The 27,012-nt window shown below is 52.7% G+C and overlaps 1 protein-coding gene across 1 annotated transcript in view; it reads right to left on the bottom strand.

Annotated features, from left to right (window-relative positions):
* The window catches only part of TRIM8 (tripartite motif containing 8), a 29,687-nt gene extending 3,920 nt beyond the window's left edge, over positions 1-25,767 (bottom strand). Inside the window, exons 1-3 of the mRNA XM_030453436.1 lie at positions 24,508-25,767; positions 23,562-24,219; positions 506-601 (exon numbers count right to left, since the gene is read on the bottom strand). Coding sequence (XP_030309296.1) covers positions 506-601; positions 23,562-24,131 — 666 coding nt within the window. The 5' untranslated portion in view covers positions 24,132-24,219; positions 24,508-25,767. The remainder of the gene's footprint in view (positions 1-505; positions 602-23,561; positions 24,220-24,507) is intronic.
* Positions 25,768-27,012: the final 1,245 nt, after the last annotated feature.

Here is a 27,012-nt window from a genome sequence, read left to right as displayed (position 1 = left end):
CTCATCCCCACCCCAGGCTGGGGTCATGTCATTCCCCAGAGCCCTCCTCTCCAAGCTCTGGGAGGCTTAGGGGCTTTAAGGATCACAAGCTGAGCTTGTTTTACCTGTGTCCCAGCAAAACACTCATTTGCATCTCTTTCACCTCTTAGGTATTTCAGCCATTCATTCAGAGATCTCCTACCTCCAGACCCTACCCTCCCACTTAGGAAGAAGTGAGTGGCTTGGGGAAGGCTGTGTTGACCTGGGGCAAGACAAGGGCCTTCTGATATTTAAAAACAGCCAGGACTCACGAGGCTGTAGAGCAACTCAAAACACATTTCATCTCCCAGAAGTACAATTTCCAGGACAGACCTGGAGACAGCAGGTGAGGCTGGTCATTCACTCTTCCCCTGCATGTTCTCCTTCTCCCTGCCCACCTGGCCCCTGTGCCCTGGGAGCCTGTCCCCATCACACCATGGGGTGACAGCCCCCAGGGCTGGCAGCAGCAGGGTAAAGCACCAGTTACCTCAACCAGCCGCTTGTCTGATTCCAGCTTGTAGAGCTGCTCTTCAATGTCTTGCTCCCGCTCCTCCAGGCGGTCCTGCTGCTTCATCAGCATCTTCTGCAGAGATGGGAGAGAAATGCAGCTGTCAGAGCCAGGTAGCCACATGTGCCAGGAAGCTTCAGTGCTGCCTGCACCAGCTCTGCCCAAGCAGTTTGGAAGGGACAGGGCTTTTTCCCAGTGGGAGGCCATCACCAAGCTGAAAATCCACACGTGGTTGTTGGTGGTAGAAACCTTGCAATTTCAATGGCCATGCAGAGAGGCTGTGTTTTCTGAGCTGCCTTATCAGCTGGGGACCTTGATTTGGGTCCCCTGGATGCAAGCAGGCCCTTGCCAAGCCCTGGGGAAGACACAGAGAGGTTTGTCTTTGACTGTTGCAGTACCTTTTTGAGTCTCATCACTCATTGCCAGCAGGTTTCCATGAGATACCACCACCCCTCTATGCTATGCTAAATCTTTTCTCCCTTCCCTGCCTCTGTGACAAGCCCCAGAGCCAGTGTCAGTGTAATTGGGAAGGACAGGGAGAGGAGGAACAGGTCCTCCCCCTTACATGCCTGCAGTCCCTGGTCCCAACTCCTTGGGGCTGTGCCTGGGCCATCAGCCTAATAACTGGGACAAAACATAATCCCCAGCAATCAGGGATAGCACCTTGCTCCTGGCACACTTTGCTGTGTGGGGAAGGAAACCCACCACCCATGAGAGAAAGGCCCTGTGAGCAGAAGCTTCATAAAACACCCCTCAAAATCAACTACTAATTTTTCCTTCTGGGAAAAACTTTTCCCGGGGGAAAGCTGCCAGACCAGTGGGGTGAGAAGAGCTTCACCTGGTGTGGAGACACAGCATTAGAGGCTCTCGATGATGGGGTGAGATGGGAAGAAACTGGGACTGAGGATGAATTTCAAGGCAAATATTGCTATTACAAACCACCACTCAGGGATTTATAATCAAGTAATTAATTCCTGGACGAGGCGGGAGGGGGAGGGTGGCAGAGGCGCAGCTGGGATTAATTGCATTGCAGGGAAAGGCTGTCACCTCCGACTCACTTCAGGAGCAGGAATGTGAAGCCTCCTCCCTCCTGTTGTTTTTTTTTAAGGTCTTCAGTACCTCCAGTCTCACTGCTGCTGGGCTTCTACCACTAATAATAACTGAAGAGCTAAAAAAACCCAGCTTCCCACCCACTCCACATGTGTGCCTGGTGCCCACGTGTGTGCACTCACCCACGCACAGACACACAGACAGGCACACAGACAGACAGCACATCTACTGAAACAGGGTCTGAGAAGCAGCAACGTGGGCCCCAAGGCATGGGAGGTGTTTGCTGGTGTGTGTGCACAAGAACACACAGGCCTGCAAGCATCCAAGGGCAATCGTCGCTGCTGTTTTTAACACCAGCTGAATAGCCAGGAGTGCCCACGTGGAGAAAGATTTGATTCATATATTTAAAATCTCTTTTTTCCGTTGTAAAAGGGTCATTACTTGCACCGCTGCGGTGCTAGGAGGCTGAAACTTGCTCCTGGGTTAAATATGGTCAAACTGAACTCTGTAGAGTGGGTTGAACACCGCTTGCTCAGAGAGAGCCAAGGGCTCAGGCAGGAACTGTGTCCCAGGTCCTCTGATGGCAGCTGGGCCAGGGAACGGGGCTGTTGGTGACTTTTCTGGGGACTCAGATGGGGCTTTGGGTCCAGCACTGGGAAGAGCTGTGGGTGGATGGGCAGCAAGGAGGGCAAAGAGGCATCAGGCAGGAGCCTGCTCTGGCAGAGGCACAGGCAGGTGCACGTCAGCACAACCTCCTCCCAGGCACCGCTGGCTGAAAATACCATTTGCAACATCCCTCTGCATGGGGCTGGTGAAATCACACTTGATTGATGGGAAAGCTGCTTGCTCCAAGGAAGGAGATGCCATCCTGCACCCCTGCTTGCAGGAAGCCCACTGAGCCTGGAAGCAGAGGCAGGTCTTGTAATGCAGGCTGACTTCCTTGCTCTGCAAGCTGAAGAGCCAAAAGACATAGCAAGCCTTCACACCAAGCCCTTTCCTGCGCCTCCCTCCCTGGGGGCTCCAGAAGCAGCCAGGTCCCCTGCCTGGCCCCCCCAGCCACCAGCTGGAAGAAGGCTGGGAAAAAAACATACAGTGGGATCCAAGACTCACAACTCATGGGACACAGAGGCCAAATCCCCACCGTGCCCCATCAGGGACCCAACATGGAACCACCCCAAAGCATCCCCTGCTGAACTCCCCCCCCCATGCTGCTGGGATACTCTAAAGGGGGAAATCAGGATTTCCCAACACTGCTAGGTGCTGGGCAGGTGGAGGCCACCCTACCAGCCCCACAAGTGTGAGGGAACCCCAACAGATGGACCAAACAGCCCTGGACATGCATCTACCATCATCCCCTTCCCACTGCCCTGCAGCTGTCCTGGCAGACATGCCAACCTTTGTGTTTTGTATCAAACCTGAAGGTGCTCTGAGGTGCATTTCTATGTGAAATCAAGAAGATATACATAAATATATATAAAAATAACTTTATATATATGAAGTTAATAGCCACTCACAGCTGGAAAAAGTAATCAAAATACACAAAATCCAACCTAAAGCCATAGAAATCAGAGTGTATAGAGGACATGCGGCATTTTCTTTAAATCACACATTTAAGCCACTCTCATGATTTCAGGGTGACTTAAAAACCATTCGTGCCTGGGATTGCAGCAAGATGGGAGTCAGCCCACAGCAACTGAAACCTTAACAAGACACATTGGTATGAACTACCCCTGCTGGCACAGAAGGGTGAAATCTCATGGTCTCTGCAGCATGGGCTGAATTCCTTAGGTATTTTGAAAAGGAAAATATATCCCTTCCCCTTCCATCCCCTCCCAAATCTGGTATTTCTGAAGTCATGAACTACTCCTCCTCCTCCAGGATCAGAATTTCTCAGGGTAATTTCTCATATTTCATGCATGACCTTGATACTGGGAGAACGGCAGCTCCCTCCATACAGGCGCCTGCCCTGGACTTTGAGCAGCTCTGTGATCCCAGTTATTCTTTTCTGAGACATGTCACCAGTTTGTGAAACAGCCACCAAAAATGCTCTGTATTCCAACACCAGCTGAGAGTGAACTCATCTAATTAATAATTTAATCTGTGGCTGCGGAAAGTGGCTGGTCCACCCTGACTCTGTAGTCCATGGTGAGATGGGGCTAGTTGTTGGACAAGTTTATTCTGCTGGAGTTGCAAGTCATCATCCCCTCCTCAAGAAAAAAAAATAAAGGGAAGCTAGGGAGAAAGCTGAACCCTAAGAAAAGGTTAGCAGGGCTCTCTGCAAACATGCCATGGGCATAAACCCTGTGCAGGAGCAGGACTGCTGAAAGTGGAAAGAAATGAGCAGAGGTTATGTTTGCTCACTGATGCTCTACCACCAGTGGAACAAGGTGCATCCTGACCAGCAAGCATGGCAAGCTGGGTGGGTTTGGGGTACTGAGGAGATGCACTAGGTAAGAAATGCTACATGAGAGCCATCTCTGTGGGAAGCAAATAAAGAGCTGCAAGGTCTTTTTCCAAGGAGGATGCACACAAGCTGGTGCCGGTGGGTCATGCTGGCTAAAGGCTTTCTGACCATCATTACCTGTCTCGTGCTTGCTGGGAGGAAACCACCACTGGTGAAACTACCCCTGCCCCATGTACACCTCACTGTATCTCCTGGGGCATACAGGGCATTTGGACTCCTCATCCAAGAGTCATTATAGGGCTGCAGCACCACAACCATCAGCAGTGTTACACACACAGGTCCAGCTCAGCTGACTGGGCAACCTCCCACTGCAAAGGAGAAGGCCTGAGAAGGAGCTCACACCCACCCAACCTTCCAGGCAGGGAGAAACATACAGGCAAGATTCCTGCAGGCAATCTCCATGGCTTGTCTCAGGCTGGTCTCACCACTATCCTCATGCTGAGCCCATGATAATGGTGCATTATGTCCCTGCTTTGCCTGGAGCCCCCAGATCCTCTCATACCAACTTTTGAAGCCCCCAGCAGCCTGTCACTATGGGGCCAGCACCAGGGGAGCAAAATCCCACTACATTCCCCAAGGTTTCACCTGCTCCAGGGGTGGCCTGGGTCCTCATATGGTACTCCTGGGAAGAGTGGGCAGAGGAGAGCCAGTGGCACCCCTTCGTTGAGGGCTCAAGCACTCATCAGCCCCTGCCCAACTCCCAGTGGGATCAGGAAGGGGCCTGACAACCTCACCAAAGCCAGAGAGGTGCCCCATGAACTGCTGAGCAGATGGTTTTAAATGAGAGTGGGAGCAGTGAAAAGCCTTACTGTGTTCATAGCAAACTGAGGTCCATGCAGCTTCTCTGATGGTGTTGTGCATCCTTCATGGGCATTCCCATGGCAAAAGCAACCATGTCCCTGCACACCAAGTAATCTGTGGGATGTCTGCGGGATGCTAATTCCCAATAAACTGAGCTGAAGCTGGCTGCAGGTTCAGAGGGGGCTAGTGGAGGGCAGGTGGACAAACCACAAGAGTGCACAGCCCTCGTTTCTGGAGGACACTGGGAGAGCAGAAAGCCATACTGCCTCAGAGAGTGCCTTTAGCTGCAGCTGGACAGCTGGCCCAGGACAGGAGCACTCCCTTCTCTGCCTCCCTCCTTCCCTCTCCTTTGTGCCCAGGCCTTCCCCTTGAGGCCAAATCCCAGCCACGGAGTGAATAAGGACATTGTTTGCAGCCACCGGAAAGCCAGAATGGAGGGAGCAGCTCGGAGCATGAGGGGGAGGAAGGGCAAGGAGGAGGAGGAAGGTGGAACCAGAGTGAGGCAGCCATGAAGGGAAGATGCCTCTTGTGGGAATGGCTCCAGACACCTGCAGCTCAGCCCGGGAATCAGGATCAAGGGCCTCCATTGAGACCCATGTCCCAGCATGTTGCTGAAGATGGGCCTAAAGTAACAGCAACTGAATTTTAATGCATTGAGAGCCCTGGACAGAGGAGGCAAGCACAGTCTTTCACCTCCCTCTACCTCCTACTTGCAAGCTTCCTGTTCTACAGCCCTGGCCAGTTTTCTGAGAAAAAAAAACACATGATGATCTATTCTCATCCCTCTAGAAAGTGTCCCCCACCTGCCAACTCACTGGCACCCCTGCACCATGCATGAGGCATGCCAACCCAGTGCCCCCCCAAAACAGCATCTTAAAACACAAGATCCCACACTGCTGCAGCCTGAGGACAAACTCCCTGGAGCATCCCTCCCACACCTCCATGGTCTCCTAAGGACCAGACACAGGCAAAAGCAGTTCTTTCAAACCCCCTGTGGCCCCCACAACACTCACAGAAAGCTGATCTGCTTACAGGGACAGGAAGGAAGTGTTTTCTGGTTAGGGTTTCATCTTGTACACATTAACAGTAAGCACCAGAAAGGAGGGGAGGTCTGGGGCCAGGGCAGGAGACGTCGCCTTCTTCGTCCAACCCAGAGCACACACACACTGCTCCAGGGTTGGGCTTTTCTCACGGTGCTCCCTGAGCAGAGATTGGGCTGCTTTATACCCAGCAGGGGAAGGAAGAGGCAGGGGAACAGCCTTTGTGATATTAATAGCTGCCCTTGCTAGCAGCAGCCACGCAGTGCACAGGCACCAAAGAGACCCCCTTGCTGACATCAAGGGACCCCCTGAGCCCTGGGAGAGCTGATGTTCTGTGGAAAAGGGCTGGAGGCTGAACATCCAGTGCTGACTTGGGAGAACAGGATGTAGGGTGCCTCTTGCAAGAGCAGCTCTTCATCCTGAACTCACGCCAGGGTGGGTGGAGATGCCTCCTGCCCGTCTCCATCTCCCTGCAAGACGCTGCCTGGTCTCTGAGCCTTCTCTCTCAGGGAGGAGAAACCATCAGGCTAAGCTCCACATTGCACCTTCACTGGCTGCCCAAGAGGCAAAGCCCCATGTCCCACCTCCAACACCAACCCCAGCACAGGGCACCCCTACAGTGTGGCTGCATAGAAGTATTCAAGGTCAGCCCTTGTCCCTGTGGCACTCCAGGATGGTGGGCATGGCAGACCATGTCCTTGTAGCAGCTGACCCTGGACTGCCATGGGGATGTGCCAGTGCCTGCAGCCCTGGATGGCTCTTCCCCTTGTTTACACCCAGCAGAAAGGAAGAACTTGTTAGTAAGGGGAAAATATGAGGCATTGTGTTGCATGGGGCCAGCAGCAGGATTTCTGGAGGCCAGGAAATGGGGACCTATTCTCTATTGGAAAGTAACCTTCAGAAGGACCCTGAGGATGTTAATTTGCCTCCCCAGGCCTCTGTGTCTACCCCCACATCCCCCTGGCACGGGAGTTACTTGCAGCTGTGCCTCTTGCACAAAAGGGGGAAGGAGGCTGGGGCTCTACTTGCGGTTTTTGGACCACAACTTCAAGCTGTAGCCTAGCTGCCATTGCTATCAGTGTCGTCTAAGACTGGGATGAAGATCTGCTTTGAGGGGAAAGGGAGATAAGGGAGATAAAGGAGCAGGGTGACAAGGACAGTGGCTGAAGAAGTAACCCTTCTGTGACAGTAGCCTTTCAGGTCCCAGAGGCAGAAGCCTTCCTGATAGAGGGTGCCCAGTACGGGTGATGTGCCCCGCGAAACAGAGGCACCCCAAACACCAGAGCTACTTTTGCCTCGTATTGGAGGGTAGGAGCAAGGTGGTGCTGATCACCAGCATTTGATGAACTGACCCCATGCAAAGTGCAGTGATAGGCAGTGACAACAGAGCAAACCACCCTGACAGACCTGGAGCTTGACTCACTCACAGTGTGGGGAGGAAAGGAAGAAAGGAGCTGGAAATACACAAGGAAGATGGATATGGGGATGGAGGAAGTGGTTTACATGCTGAGCATGCAGCCAGGCAAGACTGACTGGCTCCACGGAACAAGGATGAGCCTTGGTGATGCCCATGCTTTGGCTGGTACAGCCATCTCCTGCCCTAGGTCTGCCAAGAGAGACAGCATCCATCCAGAGCAAATGTGCTCCCTCACTGCGTCCCAGCAGCATGAGGACAGCAGATGCTTTTGGGTGGTGCAGGAGCAAGATGGAGAGACCAGAGAGATGCTGAGGCTGTGGCTGCAGGCATGACCAGGCCTTCAGGACAGAGAAAAAAAATCAAGAAATCTTTTTCCACTCTGCTGGAAAGGGAGGGAAAGGAGATCCCTGCCCAGGCCTGGGTGCAGATGCTGGCCAGCAGCCCCCTCCAGCCAGAGTTTGGGAGGGAGAACAATCCAGGCTGCCCTCGCCTGGGAGCAAGGAGAGCCAGAAGGAATCCCAGGGCTTAGCTCCATGTTTATGAAGGACAAGGTCCACATCTTCTCTCCCACCAGGGATGCAAGGGAGGAGCTCTTTCCCCTCAGCTCTTTCACTTTTAGTGGGAAAATGTCCTAGTTTGGGACTGCTTATAAATTAGTGACAAAATTTACCTTCATGGTGAGCCATCTCCAGCACAAGGCTCTGGCTGTGGGCCCTTGCACAAGCATTCCCTGCCCAGCACGACCCAGCACCAAATGCCCTTTGAGCAATCACTTCCAGAGCACCCCAGGAAAGCGCAGGAGTTTGTAATAACCCAGACAGTTTCAGGCATCCAGACCCAAATGCCCTAAGCACCCATTTCCATTCACTTGGAACCTTGGACTGGCACCAACACCTGGAGTACATATGGCCCTTACAACTGACACTGTCTTATGCTTCCTCCGTACCATGTCAGAAGGTCATCAGGTTTCATTTTTTTGAAGCCTAAGAGATCATATAAGAAGTCTTGTCCTTTCCACCTTCACTGTGCTCTGTGCTAATGGTTCCTTGAACATTTCAATCAATCTACTTGTATGTTATAGGGCCCTAACCTCCTTTTCTCTTTCTTTTGTCTCTGTTTTCATATATCTGCCCCTTAGCAACCACAGATCCAGATGAAAACTTAAGCCAGTAAAAAAAGAGCAGTCTCTTTTCAGCTGTATTACCTTCCCAGACTGGCTCTGGAAAGCATTCTGCCAGTTCCAGTGGTGGCAGTCAGGGCAGAAGTGGGAGGTCACTCAGCACTGAAACTCAGTTGAATCACAAAATCAGGCTTCTCACACAGGCCCTGTTTCTCTGACATATCACTTGTGTGTGGCTACTCCCATAACCCCCACAAAAAATTAAATAAGCTTTGGCAGCATGCTCAATCCTGCCTCAATCTACTGTTGTCCCACCCTTGTCTACCTCTGTTGAATCCCAACATTTTCCCAATGCACTGCAAGCTTGGGGTCCTGGACAGTCATGCCCAAACTGTGGCCTTGCCCTCAAAAGCAGCCATCCTACAAAAAACCCCATTCCCATCGCCTGGCAGCAAACCTACCCCCATCTGCAGCCCCTGCAAAATTGAGAAACCCTCACTCCTTTTTCCAAATAAACATTTTGCATTCAAGATCCAGCTGGCCTGAGTGATCTCAGAGCTTTCTCCCTGCAGGGGTGAAACACAGCCAGCCTCTTCCACCCTTCCTCCCATTGCAGGCTGAGCTGCCTCTCCCCAGCCCAAAGATCTCTGCTCTGCACCCATCACTGCTCACTCCCACCATGAGAAAACCTGAGCTCTGAACAGCCCCTTCAGCTTCCTACGCCCCAATTGCTAATTTCTGTTCCAGAGGGGAGCCTGGCCCAAGGATGTGGATGTAAGAGCAAGTTCTTGAGGTAACCCACATACCACTGAGGAGCAGAGCAGCCACAGGAACACCTGCATGCACCCATGTCCCAGCCACAAGACCACTGACCTGCAGCCATGTGCCCTATCAGCCTCTTGTTTGGTGACTCAGAGACAAGGGGTCCAGCAGCATAGTTGGCATTGAAGCCTTTCTCTAAACTCAGACAGCCCTAGACAGAAACACCTGCTTTAATTTAAAGGCCATGATTTTATTTTTTTTCCTCCCAACTGCTCAGGAGGAAAACACTTCTAACTGCTCAAGGCTATTTTAATTTGTACTGGTAAGTTAAATCAACACAAACAAGGGCAGAACAGGTTTATATGCACCTCTATTACTGGCCTGCATCAACTAGAGTGCAGCTAGATTTCTGCAGGCAGCTTTTCTCTTTTTCTAATAAAGATAAGGGTGGACGTTTTTTTGTGCACCTCCAACTGACAAATGGAGCCTGAAAGTGAGCTGGGAATCAAAGCCTTGCAGAAAGTCAAGGTGACTTATGTGTCAATAGGCTGGATTCAAAGAGCTTTGCAAAAATGCAGATCAACTAACAAGATTTATAAAACCTGTTAGGAGCTTAGAGACTGCTTAATTCTCAAAGGTGCCAAGGAAAGTACCTGACTCACAGAGGGATGGATGGGGCTTACATAGGTGGCTAGCTCAACCTTTTGGTTGAGAAGAATAGAGGACTCAATTTATCATGGAAACAAGATTTTGACATGCCAAGATGTTCACTCCAAGCATTGGGTCCTCCATCACCTACTTTAAAGAAAGACAAACCAGGCCCTGCTGCTGCAGACAACTGTTACAAACATCCACCCAAAGCCACAGCAGATTCTGCTGCTTCAGCTTGCCAGCACCAGACACCACCCAGAGGAATAGGAGGCTCAGTCGGATTCAGCACACAAGCTGGAAAAAATAAAAAAAGGGGGGGAGAGAAATAAAAAAAGGACTCTGCACTTCTACAGCTCCTCAGCGCATGGCATTTTGCAGCCTGGAAGCAGCCTGTCAGCACCTGTGGGCAGCCAAGGCAATACACAGTGAGCCCATAAACCATTCTGTACCCAAGAGGGGACTGATCATGACCTGCTGAATGCTGAGGACCCCTCAAGTCCCCTCTCTGCTGGGGTTTCTCTCTGCCCTGTTTTTTTCACAAGGCGGCTGTTGAGAATCTGAAAGCCTGGATTATAATCTTTATGAATCCCATAGTTAGATCGCGCTGAACAGCAGCCCAGCAATACCAGATGTTCAAACAAAGCTGCCAACCGACAGCTGTCTGCAGCTTGCAGCGTGTTTTTACTTTAAAATGCAAAATGATACCAATCTATATTAAAAGAGAGACATTCGAAGCCCTGCGATAGCAGCTGAAGCCGCGGATATTGCTCTTTTACGCAGGGTGTGGCAGCAAAAGGAAATACCTCAGAAACTACTGCTTAAGCTGCCCTCCTGGCCCCCCCAAATCCTGGCCACTTTCCTAATGGGAAAGAGACTCACGTTACTGCCTGAGTGCCGTGAATGTACCAGTGCATGTCCAAACAAGCCAACAAAAAGAAAAATGCAGCGTGAACAAACATTGTCTAATGAAGGATGCCAGATCAAATCTGAGCACTGCGAAGCCGCACCTGGCTCCCAGTGGTGTGGGGAGGATGAATAGACACATGAGGGGATGGAAGGAGCCAGCCGGGTGGATGGTGCAGCCATTCCTGCATCAGTCACCAAACTAGGGGAGCAAAGGTCCCTTCTGGCAGCAGAACATCCACAGGGGAAGCAAAGGATAGAACGGCATCGTCCAGTGCTCCGGCTCAGCTGTCCCATGTCCTGCCTCAGGCTGTACCACATCCCTCTAAGACACACAGGAATGCTTCTGCAGCACAGGCCCCACCACAGAAACTCTGCCAGGGGACTCCTGAGATTCAATGTGCAGCAGCTTTTCAACTTGCATTGCTTTGGACCTTTATTTGTTAGGCTGGCTGGGACTGGTCACAAAGCCCAACCATCCTGCGACCTCTTCCACCCACCAGCAGCTGGGGAAGGCAAGAGCCAGAGCTCAGCCTCACTCTCTATTCTTCCTCTCTCTGGAAATGTAAGCCACCTGCACCCACTGCCTTTTGGGGGTAGCAAGCCCTGAACACGCTGGGCACAGCACAGTACTTCTGGCTTACAGGAATTGCTCAAAGAGGGTTCAGACTTAGTCAAACGTGACGTCCCAAATTCCCCACCAGCCGCGATCACAGGAAATCTTTGGGATCAGTCCCAAGACTGCCTCATTGTGCTCTGAGCAGCAACAGCATGAATGAATCACACTCCTCAACGTGACACTCAGCTCCCAGCAACATACTCAGGACCAAAATATTTACATTGCAAACGAGTAAGAATAGGACCAGATCCCCTCCCCAGCCTGGTGACATAAAAAGGCCAACCTGGTCTTTCATTGAGCAAGTGGGTGGTGGGAGGATAAGCAAGCAGGAAGCAGAGACCAGCCTGGCCCTGATGAACCAAAGCCTTTCTCCATGGCAGGAAAAGCCCCCCAGCAGTGAGCACCAAACCCACGATCGTCATGGTGCCACTCTCCTGCTGGAGCTCAGCAGTCTGGTGACATGGAAGGGAGCATGCTGGGACCTGTAGTTTCAAGCCAGCCAGCTGCAAAACACCATCCGCCAGTAAACACATCTTGAATTAGAGATGCAAGGCCCCCAAGCTCCTGGCAAGGCACCAGCCATGGCTTCTCATTGGCAAGCACTTGGCCAATTCCCATGTGTTGCATTAGCCCCCTTCCAAGGAGCAGCCAAGAGCCTGCACCCCATGAACTCCCTTGCAGCTGAGCTGTGCCCTGCCCTTGCTGAAGCAACTTGTCTGCACATTGAAGCAAGATGTCCCCAGAGCTTTAGTGCAGCCCTGGGCCACAGAAGAATGTCAATCCTGCTCCTGTCTTGCCATAAGCCCTTTCCCACTCCTGCAGCAGGCCACTGATTTTAAAGCAAGACCCTGCAGCCAGCACTGCCCAAGCTTCAGCTATACAGAATCCAACACAGCATCACTATAGAGGTCAACTAAAGATGCCACCGAAGCAATCAGAGTTGCAGGCAGCAAGAAGAAACACATGGGAACAGTGTTTTCAGGCAGAGCAGCACAAGCAGGCAAAACTCTGCCAAACCACCTCCCTGCAGCATCCGGGTTGAACATGCAGACTCCCCATGAGTGCCACCACCACCCTGAGCTCCAGCAAGCCCAGGGCCATATGTCACCTTTTGGGAAACATGGCACCCCTCTCTCCATGCCTGCTCACCCTCCCCGGCATGGAGGAAATCACAGCGCCTGGCTGATGTCAGGAGGCATCACTTCACAAAAAGGCCAGGCTTCCTGGTGGGGAAGGGGTGGGGGAGCAGGGAGGAAGGGGAAGAGGAGCCTGGGGCAAAGTCAAGTGGCACCTCCAGCACCTGGTGTGTGTGTGTGTGTGTGTGTGTGCGCATGTGTGTGTACAAGGGGCTACAGCAGGAGATGGCACAGTCCCTTCTTTAATTGCCCTTGTGCTCAGGATTGAGAGGCAACATCCTGTTCCCCAGTGCCTTTCACAGGCCCTGACCTGCAGATCTGCAAGAGTGTGCACCCCTTTAAGAATGAACAGTAAAAAGGGATTCAAGTTTATTTTCATTTGCTCCTGCAAATAAATCAATTCCCTCTTCTTAGCCGGACTGTGGCTGCTGCTGACCAGAGGAAGCATGCTCCAGCTGAGCACAGGGGCACAGCCCCCTGCCCAGCACCCACCCAGGCGAAAAGCCACCTCTGTGCACAAACAGCAGCATCCCCAAAACAGGCACAACCATGCATCCCCACCGTCTCCTGCCTAAACACCTGTGACACCCCTTAATTGATAAATACAAGTAAAACAAATGCATTTAGGACAAAGCCAGAGTCATCTGCAGCCCTTACTTCCCAAGCTCCTCTCCCCAGTGCACTCCCCAAAGCTAAGCATCTTTACTGCACACAGCATCATGGTACCCACAGCATCAATATGACCTCCTGCTTCAGTCTCTCCACCCACCCCCCTTCTGCTTCTCACAGGCTCTGCTCAGCCCCCAGCAGCAAAATCATCTGGCGGGCAGCACCACTCTGCACTGCTTTTGTCTTCACCTCAGACATTCTCCCAAGGGCAGGAGTGCTCTGGACCAGCTGCACAGGGACCAGTGAAGAGGGGCTGGCTGTGGGGGGGCCTGGGATGCGGTTACTGTTGATTGAGACAGGGAATCACTGATGTTGCAGGGGGTAATCTGGGAAGGTGGGTTTTGGATGTAGGCACTGACAGGGATTAGCTGCAAAAGGGCAAACCTTGATGCTCTCCTTCAACATGCTGACTCCTGCTCCTAGGACAAGGCCTGTCATTGGTTTTTAATCTCGCCCGATTACAGACCAGCCTTTGACATTATTGATCTCAGGCCCCTGAAGTATCATTTATCTTCCAGGTTTGACTCTGCGACCGGAGCTTGACAGCTTAGACCCTAGTCAGCTCCTTCCTTCCAGGGAACAAGGGGAACCGCTTTGCTCCACCCAGGTCCTGCCAATTCGTGCAAGCCAGATTCAAGGCTCAGCTTCCATCCCTCTCCCTCCTGGCAGTTCCTCTCCTGACTCAAAAACTCCAGCTCCTCAGGTCTCTGGCAGACCAAAAGTGGTTTATCAAGCCTAGCAGTCCAAGGTGCCTCCAGTGCCTGCTGCTTCCCTCTTTCAGTTTCATTATCCTCTTTTAAAGAGGATGCAGTGAAGGCACCAAGGCTATTGGCTGAGAGCTGCACAGGGATCAAGGGGGCAGCACGAGTGAGCAAGGTATAGCCAGGGAAGCCATTTCTAGCTGTGACCACACTGACATTTTCTAGAGCACAAGGACCAAAAGCAGTGGCTCCTCATCACCTGGTGAACTTGCACCCACACAGAAACCCAGCAACCAGCTTGGTTCTGCGGTGGCTTCTCCTTACCTAGCATGGTGAGCACAACCACACCTTGGGCCCAGCTCATGATTTCTACTTGACCTTCAAATCATCAATGCCCACTCCCCCCCACAAGCAGAAAAAGAGATGGACTTCACAGATGCAAAGCAGCTGGCTGGGATAGGACTCAGGACACCTGGGATCACCACCCCGTGGATGGGACATGCCTGGGATTGCTGCCCCATGGGTTCCCACTCCCCTAGGTTCCTCCATCTTTCACAAAAGCTTACAGACATTCACAGCCTCCAGCTTTTGGGAAGCACAAGTTTTTTCTCAAAGGTTTTCCTCAAGGTTTTCCAAACCATTTCATGATTCTGTGTCTACAGTTCTTGGATGCAGCATGTGCATGAAGGTTGTCTTTTTGGATGCCTCCTGTCTCTTTCTTTCTCCTGCAAAGCTGGGCCTTGTGTTTTGGAAAGAAGGAACATTTCCTGAGGAAGACTCCAGCAAACAGTTTTAACACATGGAGGAAGGTTTAGCTTTTGCTTGTTGCCTCAGTACTGTTTATCAGATTGATGTAAAAGCACTTTGATAAATGGAGATTAGTACCATGCATGTTCACAGACAATAGTAGTAGCCAGAAGCCAGCATTGGTAGGGGTAGCTAACAGGGTCCCATGTTCAGCAAGGTACTACCACCAGCAAAGAAAGTCTGAGTCTCCAGGACTGCTTCCACATGCTGCCACGGAATTTCCAACTCCCTGCCAGGTCTCCCCACCTCCACTTATCTCTGCTTTAGGTTAACACCCTGACTTCCCTAACCAGATTTTCAGTTGTTGCAGATTAAACTGACCTTTTTTCTCCCCTGTTGTAAGTAAAATGCTATAAAATCCTCCTCTGGAGGACATGTCATTTTACCTGCTGGGCTCACACTCTCCAGGGATGTGTTTGGCAAAGGGTGGTCTTTGCACAACACACAAGGCATTACTTCCACTTCCCTGCCTGGATGCCCTGTCCCAGCAGGCAGAGGCAGTAAAATGACCCCAAAGTGTGCTCCCATTCCCTTTTAGGGGGTAGATCCCATCCCCATTCCCTACAACCAAATCACCTCTGACCCAAAAGAGCTTGCAGGCCTCAGCCACCCAGCCACAACAGTGCAGCTGTTGCAGGAGAGCTGCAGAAATTCCCTCCTGGATCTGGCCACCCCTGTCACTAAGGGGCTAGCACAATACCCAAGGGAAGGGAGAGTGTGGACAGCCTCCCTCCTCCCCAAAGGGTCTGTGAGGGAGACAGAGACCTTGCAGTGCATTTATTCTGCTCCATCCATTTGAGAGGCGCCCTTCAAGGGGCTTTTTGCCGTCAGGAGGCGGGTGCACCAGGACAGGAGGAGAACAAAGGGAGGCACCAGCACCCCCCAGCCCTTTGTCTGAGCACAGAGGAGTTCACCTGCAGGGAAAATGAGCTCCCACCACAGCACCAGCAGCTCGCACGGATTTGGATGGGGAAAAGGATGCAGTTATCCCCCAACCCCACCAGCAAGAGAATAATGAGACGGACGCAATCGTATTACCCTCTCTCCCCTTGCCACACGCACAAGTCAGTCACAGCACATGCCAGCCTCCCCAAATTTCTAACAACAACCACAACCAGCAATAAAAAACATTGTCACAAAAATACCAACCCACCCCCCACCCCCCAGCACAATTGATCTGTGTCTGCGTGTGGCCAGGCACCAAACCCTGGAGCTCAGTTCCACCGACCAGAATCAGCTGGGAGGGAAGGGGGTGGGAGGCTTGTTTCCAGGGGATGGGGTTTTAAAGCCACACAATAACTGGCTCAAATGAGGGTTAGGATTAACAAGGGAAAACACTGCCTCTATTAGGATATGGGGGATTTTCCTTCCCTTATTCCAAAGCTCCAGCTGGATGAAGCTTCCAGGTTACCCAGGCAGGGAGAGAACAGAGAGCTAATGGGGGATCCTGCAAAAGGAGAGATGGGTGGGGGAAGGAAAGGGCAGATCAGCCCTCCCCAAGGCCCAGATCATGCAGTTGGCTGGTCTGACAACATTTACTCATATTTCAGAGAGAGACAGCCATCCGGAACGTCACTCCCTGCCAACTCTCTCATCTGGAGCCATCTACAGCTCAGCTCTTCCCAGCCCAATCTGGAGACAGTCCCCCACAGCACCCACAGACCAAGGAATTGAAAAAGGACAGGTAGGGGGAAGGAGTTTGGGGGGTTTTGTTTGTTTTTTGTTTGTTTGTTTTTCCCAGTTCTGGTTCATTGTCCCAACAAAGGAATGACTTGGTGTGCATGTTATATAGAAGGCGTTGCTACAGAGTAGCAGCACAGTGCTCTGAGCCAGGAACTTTGCTCATGTTTCCATCACAAGTGAATCACCAGATAGAGAACGAGCAACTGCCAATACCCTCACAAGAATGGGGCAAAGCTATCCTTATCAGAAAGGATTTGGGAGTGGGAATCTCTTCAGCAAGTTCTTGGGGACATATGTAAAAACTTGCGTGCACCCAGTGAACACCTGTAAATAACTGTCCCTCCCTCCACATCTGGGACTAGGCATCTCTTCCTCCCATTCCCAAGCACAACAGCTCTAGTCCTCCTGGGTAAAGCAGGGGTGGCTGCCTATACTTGTGCTTTTTCCATGAAGCAAAGAGAAGGGCATGCTTTTCTGATCCTGTGAACTCCACACCTCCCTGCTGGTCCTTTGGCACCAGCCCTGGCTTCTCTATCAGCAAACAGAGGTTCAACACAGAAAACTGGCTACCATCTCAAGCAAGCTCAGCACTCCAACTCCTTCGAGCCACCCACTTTACTCTGACCAAACCAGCATCTCCTGAGTCTATGGACTGCTTAAAAATGCAGAAAGTTGACAAAATGACAAGAAACTAACCCAGATCCATAGTTGTGTTGTGTTTTTCTAAAGAAGAAAAAAAGCCAGGCCAGACCAGATTCTGCCCCCAAGCCTGTGTGGCAAAGCAGAATCCAGCTTCAGCTGTTTATTTATAAATCTGTACATAAATGTATATTTGAATTCTGACAGAATTAATTCTGGCATCCAGCTAATTCAAAGCATTCCTCCCCCATCACACTACTGTTGCAGGCCAGCCCAGCACAGAAGCTGATTATAAAATGCTGCACTGGCCAGGCATTTCTGCAAAGGCTTGTGCTATTGAGCATTCAGTCTTTCCTTGCTTGGCTATTTCATTGTTTCGGTGTCGATCCCTCCTCTCTTGCCCTGTGTTTCCTGGTTACTTTTGTCCCTGCTCTGGAAGCACTGCTGCTCACAGCCCCATTTCAGTGTCAGATTGAAAAAAAAAAACACAAACCAACACAACAACAACAAAAAAACCCAAATCAAAACAATTACATGACATTAAAGAGAAGAAAAGAAAAAACTACCACTGCATACCAAGATTTACAGTAAACAGATAGGTAATGAGCAAAAAATAGGCCAATATGCTGCAAGGCAAGCTACGCAGAGATCTGGGGATAAAAAAACCCATTGCCTCCCTCCAAAACACAGCTAAGAAATCCCTGTGTGGTCACACGCTGTCCTCTGGAGCAGAGAGGAGAGAGGTCAGGGCAGCCAGCACTGTAAGAGCCTCTTTATTCTTGGGCAGTTGCACGAATCTGATCGCTTGTGCCCTTTGTGAGACATGGAAATCTGCCTTCTCCTCCCACCCCCTTCACCAGCCCCCACTTCTGCTCCCCCTGCTCAGATGAGGGCAGAAGCAACTCCTCAACTCCAGAGGCAAAGACTGGAGCAGTAAAGACAGTGGACTTCCCTTCATCAGGACCAGGCTTGTCTGAGTACATGGTGAGAGCTTGAAAACTTTGCTTTGCTGGAATGAGGGGAGGGGAAGGACGGTCCTGGGACTTGTGCACTCCTTGAAGGGCTCACCCAGGCTCCCACACATGAGGCTGAAGGATGCAGTACAGTTTGAGATGTCGTGCTTCAGCCAAAGTCTCCTCCATTTCTCCCTCTTCAACCATGCTCATGGGCTCAAGAAGAACAGCATGTTGCACACCTCCATGCCGGCAGACACATGATGCTTACGCAAATATCATGGGTTGGATTTAGACTAAACAAGGGTCTAGGCTAAGTTTGCTATACCCTCATCACTAGCCAAAGCTGGGCTTATACCTCCTGGTTCAGAGACCAGACCAGAGCACCCCCATCTCAGGGGGTGATCTCAAGATCACTACCCAGGGAGGGCTTCAAGGCAGAAAGCTCTCTGGCTTGGGCTGGCTAGCACGGGTGGGCAAGGCTCTGCCAAGACAACTTCACCTGCAAAGTACAGCCAACTGCTGTATACCACAGGGGTATGCCTGGGATACAGTTCATCTCTGCTCCTTACAAAGCAGCTCAAGGTCTTCAGATTAATCTCTCTTTCCTCCTTGTCCTTCCACCCCACTCTTCAGCCTCACCTGTCCACCTAGTGTCTTCCCCCACAGGAACAGAGCAATCTCTGCTGCAGCTCCTGTCCCACTCTTTTACCAAAGCTGTCCCATCCTTTGCAAGCCTCCTCCCCCCAACCCTGCATCCACCATCTCTGCTGTCACTTCTTGAATGACTCAACTACAGACTCGGGGCTGTAGATCTAGAACAAGCAACCACTGGCAACCTGGTGGGCTAACAGCAAGGAAAATGCTCAAGTGTATCAGGAAAGCAGTGGGGGAGTCCCAGTTCAGCCAAAGATCTGGGGCCGCTAAGAAACCTGCCGCCATTTGGCCATCAAACCCAGATGAGTTTGCAGCAGGGTGGCTCTGCAGGGCAGCACAGGCTGCTGTCAGTTGAACTGAAATCCTCTGCTGCCCCAGACAACACAGTAAACCAAAGCCTGAAATATCAATGGTGGTGAGCAGCACAGAGCTGGAAAGTAGGGATAGGTGGGTGCTGGGATGTCTGCAACTGCCCAAGGCCCAAGAAGTCATTACTCATCACAGAAGCTTGACCAACTGACAGCATCCCAGGGCACAATGATCAGTCACATTTAGGAGCCTGGCACTGGACTCCCAAGGCCCCTGGGCTGAAATACAGGCATGGGCAAAGCCAGGGGAGGAAGAGACAAAGGCTAGACTGACCATGGATAAGAATGGGCTGGTAGTTCAGCTCTGGGGTGCTGGTGAAGGCTGAGATGGAGACAGCAAGGAGGATCTGCAAATCTCCAGCTTCACAGGACCTACTGCCAAGGTTGTTAGTGGAGCAGGTATGTTCAGAGAGCACCATGGGGAATGCCTGCCAGGCACCACCCACACCATCTACAGTCACGAGAGCTAAATTAACACTAGAGCACTTGGGCACTTGCGCTCACAATGCCTCCAGTGAGCTGCGTGCTGCACTCCTGATAAACAAGTCATCTGGAAAATAAGTAAGCCTGTAAAAATCCAGCCCGACACAAGTTACCAAACCTGTTTCAGAGTGAAAAAACCTACAGCAGAAGCTCACACCAGAAGCCTGACAGCAGATCCGACCCCAACCTCCCCAGTACCAGGACTGCTGAGGTCCCCAGGACAGATGGCAGCATGGGAATGCAACACGGGACTCGTTTCCAACAGGAAGGTGTCTCTGGTGTCAGAGCTGTCCATCAAAGAAAAGCTGGAGGTATTTTTCTTCTAAGGACCTAGAGCTTTTGAGCCACAGAAGCAATCAGCTGAGGCAGGTAAGAAAAGCACAAGGGCCATCTCTGCATTGGGGCTGGTGGCCAAGGCTGGCAAAGATCAGTTTCTGGTACAGACTTGGCATTCATGCCTTCCTGTACTCCCACCAAGCACCCACCTCTCCTCTCTGCCATACTCTCTGCCCAAGCACCTGAGCTGGGCTTTTCTGGGGGGCTGCCAAGAAAGCAAGCCCAAACGCACCAAGCAGCAGATAGGCCCAGCAGCACAGTCCCTGTCTGTCCCCTTGGATTTGCCAATGGGTGCTCTGGCTGCATGCCATCCTCAATGTTTCCCCACAGGTCTCAGCACCACAACGCATTTCCTCCCTCTTAAGTGTTCAAAATCATCAGACATCTTCAGAATGTGGAGGAAATTTCTCCCCATTTCCCCAAAATGTACTGCAAGTTAAGTCAAAGGGAAATGTAACGTTATCCCTTGAAACAAAACGGAAGCAGAAGAAGAGCCTCTGTCTTAACTCCCTTCACACTGGTGGCATCTCCAGTAAGGATTGACAGCTGGGACATCCTTTAGCAAGCTCTGATGTACCCAATCTCAACCAACTATGTCCCACAGAAAGATACGGCAAACGCCGTAATGCCCCACAAGTCCCCTCTTTGGCTTCTGCCTTCTGATTTGTGCTCCAGTCCCAGCAATGTATTTTTCCCCGTTCTGGATGACTTAAAAAAATAAATAATTAAAGCAATGCATTAGCCTCATGCTGAAGCAACTTTCTTTTTCAACCCTAGAAGCAGGTTCCCCTGTGCTAGGGAGATGGCAGGTAAAAGGCACATGGCTGGGGCAGCAAAGGCAAAGATGGAAGAACAAATGTTTCTTTTTGAGACTTTGACAAACAAATCAAGAAGGAAAAAAAGAAAAAAAAAAAAAGAAAAAAAGAGGGGAGGTTGTTAGCATTTTCCCCCTTCTCCTTTAAGCGCTACAAAAACAGGAAACAAAGGAGAAAACATCTCACAGGGGGGAAGGGGAGGTAAGCGCTTTATACACCCACGAAAGAAAGATTAACCACATATTTTATTTACTGTTTGTATTACAGTTGCACCAGGGAGTTCAACCAATTCTGAGCCAGGACTCTGCGGGCTGGTGCAGCACCTACCACTGAGGCATCCCCTTCCCCCAGACCCACCAAGCATGCTCCTCTTATTCAAGCAAGCCCTCCATAGACACCCTCTTTTCTCCTGCAGACACCCACCTTGGGCCTCCTTCTTCCAGCACAAGCTCTCTTAGCTTAGCTACCAGCGGAGAAAGCACTAGTACTGTCCCCAGGAAGTTCTGAGCACCTCTTCCCCTTAGGACTGTAACCAGGGGTAAGATGCCCTCCAATGTACGCTGGCAGCAGCACCAGAATAAATGCTAAAAAAGGTGGATTTGGGAGGGTGTTTGCAGGCTCCTGTCCCTCCTCTGGGCTGTTGGGGCCACCCCCACCACTAGGTTCATGTCCTACCCCTTCACACTCAGAAGTCCCACTCACCAAGGACCAGGCTCGAAGCCTCCAAACTTTGACTCATTTCTCAATTAATGGCTTCCCAAATGTGAGCTGCGCACGGAACAAACCTCTCATGACAAGGCCTCCCCTGGACCTCCCAAGCCTGGCGTTACTCATCCACCCCGCCAGCCCCAGCCCTCCTTCCCTGGGATGCTCTAAGAGCAGCTCACCACCATGGGGTGAGCAAGCAGCCAGGAATCCCAGGCCCGGATCCCACAGGCAGCAGCCGTCACTGGCTGAGCACACGCACCCTAATTCGGGAGCTGATGCAGCCGCCTCCCCTGCAGGCTGGTGAGGGGCGGCTTTCAGCCAGAAACCTGGCCAAGGCCATGCAGTGAGGGCTGGCAACCTGCTGGGTATTTTTCCTGTGGGCTCTCCCCTGCTCCAGCCAGTTCATGGAAGAACTGCTTCAACTGCAGGGGGATCCTTTGGGCATGCTGTCCCCCAGCATCAGGCTGTCCTCCATTGCCCTGGCCCCTGTGCACCCAACCGAGCCACGCGCCCAGCGGGAAGAGACAAGCTTATCATCACAGAGAAAGGAAATTAAGATAACGTGGCAATGGAGGTACCGAGGGATTTAGCCAAGGTCACAAAATAAGTCTGCAGCTCAACGATACAGCCATCCAACACAGTTCGGTGTCTGGCCACGTATCCTAAAATTTCATGCCAGGGCCAAAATCCAGCCGAGCGGATGGCAGCTTTCTGCCAGGTCATGAGCAGCATGCATCCGTGAGAAGCAGCGAGCATCCAGCCATAACAACAGCAGCAACAAAAAACCCCAAAAAACAACACACAGCAAGAATGGGAATAGATGAGATCAAAGTGTCCTGGAAAAGGACCTGGAAAAATAGTTTTGGTCCCTGGCTAAGGCTTCCAAGAAATGCACACGTGAGCCCCATCCCAGCCCCATGCAGACCTTCTGAGGTGGCTTTCCCACCCTGGTAGAGGGAGAACAAAACTAGTCCCTATAAATAGAAGCAGAAAAGCGCTTCTCCAAAATCCTGGCTGGGTCTTTCCCCTCGCAGTGTGTGTGGTGCAGCTGCTGGCACCTCTATGGAGGTCTCTGGTTTTCCCCAAAAAAACCTGGAGAGGAAAATAACCTTCCTGTGAGCTCAGTCTGTCTTCTCTCTACACAGAGCTGCCCCCTCCTTCGCAGGCCTGGCCATCCAATTGGAAAGTAATTATACTGCAATTTTTATTTATGACATCTTTTTTTTTTTTTTAATTGCTAAATGGTGACTCATTTTGGCAACATTAAAATACACAGGAAATCATCCCCATTTTACAGTAATCACCATTCAATTCATTGTTAAATATTTATTTGGCGGACAAGCGCAGGGCCTCTTTTGAAGGGTCGGAGGGGCAGTGGAGGGGCAGCCCTGGGAGGGGTGAAGGTGGTGGTGGGGTCACAGCAGCACTGCCCACAGGGCTGTAAAATGCCCATCACGAATTTCAGGGTGGAGAGCTGGGGTGAAAGCTCCCGCCAGATGGTCTGGCCACGAGCAAAATACAGACTTGCTTTCCCTTGAACCCAGCACTATGCCTCATGCTGCTCTGGAGAGGGGGGCAGCCCTAAACCCCCTAATAAAAAAAAAAAAAAAAAAAAAGCGTTGTTTGGCCAAACCCCAAACGCAAATGCCTATCAGTGAGAAGCTGTGGGTCTCCGACAGGAAGGTCTCCCAGCGCCGGGGGGAAGGAGATGGCAGCAGCCGGCCCCGGCGGGAGGCAGTGGTAAGAGCCGTCAGTTTGACATTCACAGGCCTCACAACGGACAGGGTCCATGTCTGTGGCCGCTTTGTCCCCCAGGGGAGCCCCATTTTCAGGGCAACCCGACCTCAGATGCAAGCGGCTGCTCTGCCTTCCCCCACATGGCTTCGTACCCCAGCAGGAACCAGGGAGACAGCCCTTCCAAACCCCCCGGCCCCCAAACCTTGACCCTTCCCCACACAACCCAGACCCAAGAGGCTGCAGGTCCTATGGCTGGACGGCTCAGAATGCCTCCTGCCATGGATCCCCTTTCCCAGGGAGCCCCTCCAGCACCCACTCACTCTGTCACTGCTGGGCTGGAGCGGCCATCTAACATGTCCGCCACAGGGGGACAGGGTGGAGGAACAGCACTGGTGTGGATTTTGTGTAGGCCCTACATAAACACAGGCCTTTGGAAGCAAACACGGCACGACAGAGGGTGACAAGGGAAAGCGGCTGTCTCCCTGGGCTGGACATCTCCACGAAGGTGTGACTTACCCTGATCTCATTGCGGCGAATCTCCACATCGCAGACCGAGTGTCCCTGGTGGGCCCCGCTGTAGTAGCAGCAGAACTGGCAGACGGCCACCTGCTCGGCCTCGCAGTGGTACAGGCGGTAGGCGTTGTGCTGGGGGCAGCTCCAGGCCCGCACATCGTCCGCTTCCACCAGGAGGTGGCCCCGGGCCGTGGAAGGTTGCTGCAGGTGGGTCTGTACATGGGATTGGCAGCACGGGGCCTCGCACCTCAAACAGATCTTCTGGGCCGGCAGTGGGGGACCCCGGCGGCAAAAGACGCAGTGCAAGATGGAGGGGGGCTTTTCCAGGTTGAGGGAGTTGAACTTCTCCACGATGTTGGTGAGCTTCAGGTTCTTCTCCAGGTTGGGCTTCTGGTTGTAGGCCTGGTTGCACTCAGGGCACCGCACCAAGCCCGACTCCTTGGCCCACGCCTCCCCGATGCAGCCCCGGCAGAAGTTGTGCTTGCAGGGCAGCTGGACCGGCTCCACGAAGACGTGCAGGCAAATGGGGCAGATGAGCTCCTCTTCGAAGCAGTTCTTCCAATTCTCGGCCATCTCTGCCGGCAGTCTCTTGGCGACGTTTCCCCCCACCCACTTCGGTCACTCAGTGCGGTCTAGGGGCGGACGCTGGGGTCTGTCCTCCCTGCAAGGGGAAGGCTGGGGGTGAATGCCTGGGCTCCCCCCTCCCCGCAGCACACGCGACGAATAATCAACCGCAGCAGATTTTAAAATCGGGGATAAAATAAACCACAGAGCAGCATTCTAGGAATCTCCGGCAAGAAAATGCGATGTCCCCGTCGCTTCGTTAAAAAAGCAACACAAACGGTTAAAAACCCCCAATACGATACTGTAGGATTTACAGCCCAAAGTCTTAACCACCCCTAAAAGCCGTTTGTTTCTTTTTTACCCCAGAAGGAGAATCAAAACTTACCAAAGGTTGAAAAAAATCCATACAAAATCCAGCACCAGAGTCCAAGTTCCATATAAAGCTCCTAAATTTAGCGTTCCGGATCGGATTTTTCTTTTCTTAGGTTTGCAACTGACATTCAATATTTTAAAGGGACTTTTGTCCCCCACTAACCTGGCTAACAGCTGAGAGCACGGACTGGCTCAGGGCTTTTTTCCTCCCCTGTATTTCTCCTCCCTCTCCCCCTGATGGGAGTTGGGAATCAGTCTTTTAAAGGAAACAGATCAAAGGGTTAAGATCCAAAATGGGAAAAGGAGGAAGAGTAAAAAATAATAATAATAGCGACAATGATGATGGTTAAAAAACAAAATCTCTCTGCAGACCCCGAAATTTGCTTCTAGCCCGTCGGAGCAGAAAAAAAAAAAAGAAAAGGAGAGAGGGGGGGAGGGGAAAAAAAAAAAAGACAGGAGTTTAAAAAAAAAAAAAAGGAAAAAAAAACCCCTCTCGACCGCTTAGAGATTGCGAGGTCTTGAATGGGAGAGAGCTCGGTCATTCAGAGCCACCCCTGCCCGGCGCAGCTCTGCCAGCCTCCTCCAGCGCTCTGAGAGGGTTGGGAGAGAGGACGGGCTTTGCCAAGGGGGATCTAAACCCTCTAAATCAACCTGCTCCGACTTCCCACCGGGTCTGAAGGGAAAGAGGCGTCCGGGGAGCGGGGGAGGGTCCGACCTAACCCGTTCTCATGGCCGACCGGGGGACGCAGCCCCCCAAAGGACACAATGCGATGGAGCCGGGGGCGCCGGGGCAGAGGGAGGGGTGTCCGAGCCTTCCCCCGGCACAGCGTCCCCGGGAAGGGGCGAGGCGGCGGCGGGCAGCCGGGAGGAGCCGGCCGAAGCGTAAGGCTCCGGGGGAGCCGTCAGCCCTCAGCCATTTTGAGCTGCCCTCCTGGAGACCGGAGATGCATTAAAAATATAATAATTTGTAAAAAAAAACAACCAAAAAACAAACCCAAACAAAACAAAAAGCAAAATAAAAAAAAATTAAATAAAGTCACCGGAAAAAAAGCCCGCTCCCGCTGCTTCCCCAGCCCGCCCGGCGGTGCTCTGCGGATGGGCTGCGGTTGCGAGCTGAGCCGAACCTGAACCGAGCCGTCCCGTCCCGGCGGGGCCGCTCAGCACAGCCCCCCGCGCCTGCCCCTGCCGCCGCCGCTGCCTCCAGCCATCTTGGGCTCGCCTTGGCTACCGACCGCCCTCCCGACCGCCGGAGCCCCACGCCCCGGCCTTCCTCCCGCCGCCCCCGGGGAGGCGGCCGCGGCCCGGGGGGGGGGACGAGGAGCGGGAGGAGGGGTGTGGGGTGCGGATCCCCGCAGCGGATCTCCTGGGGGGGCGGGGGGGAGAAGGTGGGGTAGGCGGTGCCTCAGAAGCGGCAGGGGCGGCGGCAGGGGGCGGGCGGGGCGGCCATGGGGGCGGCGGCCGCGGGGGACGGATCGACCGGAGGGGTGGTAGAGGGTGGTGGGGAGAGAAGGGGAAGGGGGGGGCGGGCGCGCCCCGCCCCGGCGCGCCGAGGGGCCGCCCCGCTCGGAAGCCGGGCGGGTTGGGGGGAGCGGAGCGGAGGCGCCGGAGCCGGTGCGTCCCGCCGAGCGCTGCCTCTGCCACTGCCGCTTCGGAGCTGCGCGGAGCTGCGCTGCGGCGGGACCGAGACCGCCCCCCGAGGGTCCGCCCTTCTCGCGTCACGGGGACCACCCCGCCCCCGGGACAGCTGCCTTAAAGTGGTCACGGCTGCAGTGGGGCCACCCTCCGCTCGGAGCTGCGCAGCCCCACCAGCTGGCGCCATGGTGGGCTCTGCGCAGGGGACCCGAGCCTCGTCCCCTGCTGGGGGGTCTCTGCCGGCCTCTACAACAGCGGTAGGGCCGCTCTGCCTGGCCACCAGCATCCCTACGTGGCCAGCAGCCAGGGTAGCTCAGGGTGCTGCTCCATAGAAAAGAGTCACATCGCCCAAGAACGGGCTCACACCTGGGCCACAGCTGGCTACTGGTACCAGAAATGCCTTCTGGAGCCTCCTACGACCACTCGGAACCCCCCCCCCCGGCTGTGCTGTTACTTTGCACGGGACTATTTCGGGTGCATTTCCACCCCATGCAGAGCAGCAGCCGTTTGTCCCACAGGGTCTTTCCAAAACCGGCTGCCCCAGCACCTTCTGCCAAAGCCTCGGGCACAGAGGTGTCTCTGTTAGCAGCTCTCCCACCAAATGTTTCTGCAGCTGTTTCGCGGGATACTGTGTATCCAACCCTTGCCAAATGTGCTGGGCCGCTGGTAATAAAGCCTGTTAATAGTGTAAATCCATTTTCCCACTGGCAAGGGGGTCACAAATAGCTGAAAACCGGAGTATTTAGACCAAAAAAGTACATTCAGGGTTATGGTGGAGTAACAACGGGGCAAAGGCTCAGACAGTGGTTTCAGTATCTGGCTCCAACCTTGCTCCTGGGTGACACTTGCTAATGGCAATTCACCGCCGGGAGGGATTTAGCAGGAA

Source organism: Calypte anna, chromosome 6 (genome assembly GCF_003957555.1).
Source record: "Calypte anna isolate BGI_N300 chromosome 6, bCalAnn1_v1.p, whole genome shotgun sequence".
Taxonomy (NCBI): domain Eukaryota; kingdom Metazoa; phylum Chordata; class Aves; order Apodiformes; family Trochilidae; genus Calypte; species Calypte anna.
The sequence above is the reverse complement of the archived record's forward strand: the minus strand, read 5'-3'. Positions and strand labels throughout refer to the sequence as shown.